At 44.4% G+C, this 6,963-nt stretch overlaps 1 protein-coding gene across 3 annotated transcripts in view; it reads left to right on the forward strand.

The window, feature by feature from the left end:
- Positions 1-5,831, forward strand: part of si:dkey-264d12.5 (coiled-coil domain-containing protein 30) — a 30,946-nt gene extending 25,115 nt beyond the window's left edge. For all 3 annotated transcript variants that reach the window (XM_055868175.1, XM_055868176.1, XM_055868177.1), the window contains 2 exons: positions 5,164-5,225; positions 5,387-5,831. In XM_055868175.1, coding sequence (XP_055724150.1) covers positions 5,164-5,225; positions 5,387-5,660 — 336 coding nt within the window. In that variant the 3' untranslated portion in view covers positions 5,661-5,831. The remainder of the gene's footprint in view (positions 1-5,163; positions 5,226-5,386) is intronic.
- Positions 5,832-6,963: the final 1,132 nt, after the last annotated feature.

Below are 6,963 nucleotides of genomic sequence, written 5' to 3' on the forward strand. Positions count from 1 at the left end.
ATCTACTTTGGGCATGACACAAGTCATTTTTCCAAAAATTGTTTACAGACAGATTATTTCACTGTATCACAATTCCAGTGGGTCAGAAGTTTACATACACTAAGTTGACTGTGCCCTTAAACAGCTTGGAAAATTCCAGAAATGATGTCATGACTTTAGAAGCTTCTGATAGGCTAATTGACATCATTTGAGTCAATTGGAGGTGTATTTGTTGATGTATTTCAAGGCCTACCTTCAAACTCAGTGCCTCTGTGCTTGACATCATGGGAAAATCAAACGAAATCCACCAAGACCTCAGAAAAAATGTTTGACCTCCACAAGTCTGGTTCATCCTTGGGAGCAATTTCCAAACGGCTGAAGATACCACGTTCATCTGTACAAACAATATTACGCAAGTATAAACAGCATGGGACCACGCTGCCGTCATACCGCTCAGGAAAGAGATGCGTTCTGTTTCCTAGAGATTAACGTACTTTGGTGCGAAAAGTGCGAATCAATCCCAGAACAACAGCAAAGGACCTTGTGAAGATGCTGGAGGAAACGGGTACAAAAGTATCTACACTGCTCAAAAAAATAAAGGGAACACTTAAACAACACAATGTAACTCCAAGTCAATCACACTTCTGTGAAATCAAACTGTCCACTTAGGAAGCAACACTGATTGACAATAAATTTCACATGCTGTTGTGCAAATGGAATAGACAACAGGTGGAAATTATAGGCAATTAGCAAGACACCCCCCAAAACAGGAGAGATTCTGCAGGTGGTGACCACAGACCACTTCTCAGTTCCTATGCTTCCTGGCTGATGTTTTGGTCACTTTTGAATGCTGGCGGTGCACTCACTCTAGTGGTAGCATGAGACGGAGTCTACAACCCACACAAGTGGTTCAGGTAGTGCAGTTCATCCAGGATGGCCCATCAATGCGAACTGTGGCAAAAAGGTTTGCTGTGTCTGTCAGCGTAGTGTCCAGAGCATGCAGGCGCTACCAGGAGACTGGCCAGTACATCAGGAGACGTGGAGGAGGCCGTAGGAGGGCAACAACCCAGCAGCAGGACCGCTACCTCCGCCTTTGTGCAAGGAGGTGCACTGCCAGCGCCCTGCAAAATGACCTCCAGCAGGCCACAAATGTGCATGTGTCTGCTCAAACGGTCAGAAAAAGACTCCATGAGGGTGGTATGAGGGCCCGACGTCCACAGGTGGGGGTTGTGCTTACAGCCCAACACCGTGCAGGACGTTTGGCATTTGCCAGAGAACACCAAGATTGGCAAATTCGCCACTGGCGCCCTGTGCTCTTCACAGATGAAAGCAGGTTCATACTGAGCACATGAGCACATGTGACAGACGTGACAGAGTCTGGAGACGCCGTGGAGAACGTTCTGCTGCCTGCAACATCCTCCAGCATGACCGGTTTGGCGATGGGTCAGTCATGGTGTGGGGTGGCATTTCTTTGTGGGGCCGCACAGCCCTCCATGTGCTCGCCAGAGGTAGCCTGACTGCCATTAGGTACCGAGATGAGATCCTCAGACCCCTTGTGAGACCATATGCTGACACATGCACATTTGTGGCCTGCTGGAGGTCATTTTGCAGGGCGCTGGCAGTGCACCTCCTTGCACAAAGGCGGAGGTAGCGGTCTGGCTGCTGGGTTGTTGCCCTCCTACGGCCTCCTCCACGTCTCCTGATGTCCTGGCCAGTCTCCTGGTAGCGCCTGCATGCTCTGGACACTACGCTGACAGACACAGCAAACCTTTTTGCCACAGTTCGCATTGATGGGCCATCCTGGATGAACTGCACTACCTGAACCACTTGTGTGGGTTGTAGACTCCGTTTCATGCTACCACTAGAGTGAGAGCACCGCCAGCATTCAAAAGTGACCAAAACATCCGCCAGGAAGCATAGGAACTGAGAAGTGGTCTGTGGTCACCACCTGTAGAATCACTCCTGTTTTGGGGGGTGTCTTGCTAATTGCCTATAATTTCCACCTTTTGTCTATTCCATTTGCACAACAGCATGTGAAATTTATTGTCAATCAGTGTTGCTTCCTAAGTGGACAGTTTGATTTCACAGAAGTGTGATTGACTTGGAGTTACATTGTGTTGTTTAAGTGTTCCCTTTATTTCTTTGAGCAGTGTATATCCACAGTAAAACGAGTCCTATATCGACATATCCTGAATGGCCGCTCAGCAAGGAAGATGCCACTGCTCCAAAACCGCCAGAAAAAAAGCAAGACTACGGTTTGCAACTGCACATGGGGACAAAGATCGTACTTTTTTGGAGAAATGTCCTCTGGTCTGATGAAACAAAAATAGAACTGTTTGGCTATAATGACCATCGTTATGTTTGGAGGAAAAAGGGGGACGCTTGCAAGCCGAAGAACACCATCCCAACCATGAAGCACGGGGGTGGCAGCATCATGTTGTGGGGATGCTTTGCTGCAGGAGGGACTGGCGCACTTCACAAAATAGATGGCATCATAAGGTAGGAAAATTATGTGGATATATTGAAGCAACATCTCAAGACATCAGTCAGGAAGTTAAAGCTTGGTCGCAAATTGGTCTTCCAAATGGACAATGACCCCAAGCATACTTCCAAAGTTGTGGCAAAATGGCTTAAGGACAACAAGAAATTGTGTGCGAGCAAGGAGGCCTACAATCCTGACTCAGTTACACCAGCTCTGTCAGGAGGAATGGGCCAAAATTCACCCAACTTATTGTGGGAAGCTTGTGGAAGGCTACCCAAAACGTTTGACCCAAGTTAAACAATTTAAAGGCAATGCTACCAAATACTAATTGAGTGTATGTAAATTTCTAACCCACTGGGAATGTGATGAAATAAATAAAAGGTGAAATAAATCATTATCTATACTATTATTCTGACATTTCACATTCTTAAAATAAAGTGGTGATCCTAACTGACCTAAAACAGGGAATTTTTACCAGGATTAAATGTCAGGAATCGTGAAACTGAGTTTAAATGTGTTTGGCAAAGGTGTATGTAAACTTCCGACTTCAACTCTATGTGAAAACAGCGCGTTTCTATCAAATCAAAGTTATTGCGAATGTAGCGAAATGCTTGTGTACCTAGCTCCAACAGTGCAGTAGTATCTAACAGTGCAGTAGTATCTAAAAATGATTCACAACAATACACACACATCTAAAAGTAAAAAAATGGAATTAAGAAAAATATAAATATTAGATTGAGCAATGTCGGAGTGGCATTGTCTAAAATACAGTATATACATATGAGATTGGTAAAGCAGTATGTACACATTTAAACATTATTAAAGTGATTAGGGGATTCCAAGTCTGTATATAGGGCAGCAGCCTCTAAGTTGCAGGGCTTCGTAACTGGGTGGAAACCGGCTAGTGATGGCTATTTTACAGTCTGATGGCCTTAAGATAGAAGCCATTTTTCAGTCTCTCGGTCCCAGCATTGATGCACCTGTACTGACCTTGCCTTCTGGATGATAGTGAACAGGCCGTGGCTCTGGTGGTTGATGTCACAGGGAGGCCAAAAAGATCATCAAGGACATCAGGTGCTGTAGGTGTCCTGGAGGTCAGGTAGTTTGCCCCCAGTGATGCGTTGATACTGGCCGACAGGATGCTCTCAATTGTGCATCTGTAAACGTTTGAGGGTTTTAGGGGCCAGGCCAAATTTCTTCAGCCACCTGAGGTTGAAGAGGAGCTGTTGCGTCTTCTTCACCACACTGTCTATGTGGGTGGACCATTTCAGATTGTCAGTGATATGTACGTTGAGGGAATTTCTACCTTCTCCACTGCTGTCCCGTCGATGTGGATAGGGGCGTGCTCTCTCTGCTGTTTCCTAAAGTCCACAATCAGCTCCTTTGTTTTGTTGACGTTGAGTGAGAGGTTATTTTCCTAGCACCACTTTCCCAGGGCCCTCACCTCCTCATCATTGTTGGTAATCAGGCCTACTGCTGTTGTGTCGTCTGCAAACCTTCATCACCTGGGGGCAGCCCGTCAGGAAGTCCAGGACCCAGTTGTATAGGGCGGGGTTCAGACCCAGGGCCCCAAGCTTAATGATGAGCTTGGAGGGTACTATGGTGTTGAATGCTGAGCTGTAGTCAATGAACAGCATTCTTACATAGGTATTCCTCTTGTCCAGATGGGATAGGGCAGTGTGCAGTGCGATGGCGATTGCATCGTCTGTGGATCTATTGGGGCGGTACGCAAATTGAAGTGTGTCTAGGGTATCAGGTTAGAGAGGTGATATGATCCTTAACTAGCCTTTCAAAACACTTCATGATGACAGAAGTGAGTGCTACGGGGCGATAGTCATTTAGTTCAGTTAACTTTGCTTTCTTGGGTACAGGAACAATGGTGGACAACTTGAACACTCCAGCCAGCTGGCCTGCGCATGCTCTGAGTACACGGCTACGGATGCCGTCTGGGCTGGCAGCCTTGCGAGGTTTAACATGCTTAAATGTCTTACTCACGTCGGCCACAGAGAAGGAGAGCCCACAGTTCTTGGTAGCGGGCCGCATCAGTGGCACTGTGTTATCCTCAAAGCGGGCGAAGGCGTTTCGAGAAGTTGAGTAGCAGTTGACCAATGTTTTACCAGCACCAGTACGACATACAGTCGATGTGTTGGTAGAACTTCGGTACCGTTTTCCTCAAATTTGCTTTGTTAAAAAGAGAAGCTCCTAAAAATGCATCTGAGACATCACAGGGTAGGATTAAAAGTAAGAAAAACAGTGATTCTCAAAACCTGCAATGAGTTTCTAGCAAAACGGAGGTTATTTTCTTGTTCCCCACGTGACTGTGAATCGGATAGAAATGCACTGCTTTCACAAGTAGACACTGGTATTGTGCTGGAGATAATGACAATGAGGTTGAATCAAGATGGAATCGTACTTTAAGGTAGTCAACAAACAACTCCAGTTGTGCGTTCAACATTCTCATGTTTTCATGAGCCTAGACTTACCCTGGATGCATTCTTGCTATATGGAATTTATTTGATGCACTGCACTGCACTGCACAGAATAGAGAGAGTTTAATTGATTGTGTGTATGATGATGGATAAAGTTGTGGCTGGAGAGTGCTAGCTCGGTGTGCAGGATATGGTTCAAAGTGAGGTTGACTTGGAGGTGGGATTTTGCCTCACCATAACATGCCACATTTCCTTCTTTTAAAAAAAAAACAGGACTCGAGGAAAATGTCTCATTTTGAGAGCATACTGCTAACGTCTAGCCTTCTGGAAACCAGGTAGAGAAACTTCACCATTCTGATTCTGTTCTCATTTTGTTCCAAACCGCCATTGTCATGAAAGAAAACTGTGCTCACTTTAACAGAGCATCTTACATGCAATCTTTGTTGCACTTTCCTCAAAGTAAGACAGTGTATTGAATGTTTTCTGTGGTCAACAGAGTTCTGCCTGGAGCATTTGACATGAGAAGCCATTTGGACAACATCTATAGGAGCAAGGCCAGTCACACAGAGGAAGCCACCTCTCCACGCTCTTCACTCACCTCTCCACGCTCTTCACTCACCTCTCCATGTACTTTACTCACCTCTCCACGCTCTACCCTGACCATGCAGCCTGTGGAGATGGGCTATCTGAACCTGACCTCATTCCCAGGGGTGTGGGACAGCAATCTGAACCTGACCTCCCCTCTGACCAGGGCTGACCACAACTTCTGACGCACTGAGCTCGGACAGTGACGAGGTGTGAGGGCAGATACAGCCAAACTTAAGAAGGGAATGCTGCAATGAATAATACCATGACAGGACTAGTTGTTTTATTTTTATATTACATATATTCAATGCATTGTGGTTTAAGTCTATTAAAGTTAATTTTGTGTCATGATATAACTTTTGTGATATTTTCACATTGTCAGTATTTAAAGGGGCAATCAGCAGTCGCTACGTCCATTTTTGGACTTAAATGAATGATATATTCTTGAAGAATCAATGGATACATAACAAATGCCTCTTGAGCTTAGTTCAACTGTCATACAACTGCTTGTTTTACTCCCAACGTTTTTAAACAAACACTATATAGCCTCAAAGAATGGTTAAAACTATAATTTTGATATCATGGATGGTCAATCCTTGCATCCATAGCTCTGTCTATAAATTTGAGAGGTCAGATTTCTCCAGGCCCATCCTTCAGCTTCTTACCAAAACAGGTGGGCAGCACGCTTTGTTATTGTTTCAAATGCTTATTGCCGCTTTAAGTTTAAACCAAGGAGATGAACTAGTATTACAACAATATTTAGACTTAGAAAACGAGCAATAACTTGTTAAAATAGGTGTATATAAGATAATTTGTCAAAAAAAAGAGAATATCACCGTTTTCAATTCTGCCCACAAGGGACCGTTGCCTGGCACTGCTGGCAGCACCCACATCATCCCGAGCACAGCTGCACCTGTGCTGCAGTGCACGCTATCCAATCGTAGCAGCAGAACCAACCTACTGTCCCCCCCATTTCTTTACAGAAAGAATTACCAATCGTCACCAATGGTATGTTGCAAGAACAAGACTTGTTCTTTATAAACAGTTTGGTTTTCTTACACCACCCCCCCTAAATAAAACATCTAAACATTCCTGAGCTAACGTTAGCATCACAAAACACACTTATTCCTTTAACCAAAGTCAGAGATTGTATTGTGGCTTGGGATGTGTGGTGGAAATTCTACCTTTAACTAATGAGAGGAAAAATCTATAATCAATCAATTACTTTTATTAAAAACGTATTCTAATGATGAGGCTGGTCGCACCACCCACGCAGGTGAAATGGAGTGAGAGCCTCCTGTACAAATAGTACAGGACTATTTACAGTGGCTTGCGAAAGTATTCACCCCCTTGGCATTTTTCCTATTTTCTTGCCTTACAACTTGGAATTAAAATAGATTTTTTTGTGTGGGTTTGTATCAGTTGATTTATACAACATGCTTACTACTTTGAAGATGCCAAATATTTTTTATTGTGAAACAAACAAGA

This window comes from Salvelinus fontinalis, chromosome 18 (assembly GCF_029448725.1).
Source record: "Salvelinus fontinalis isolate EN_2023a chromosome 18, ASM2944872v1, whole genome shotgun sequence".
NCBI classification, from domain to species: domain Eukaryota; kingdom Metazoa; phylum Chordata; class Actinopteri; order Salmoniformes; family Salmonidae; genus Salvelinus; species Salvelinus fontinalis.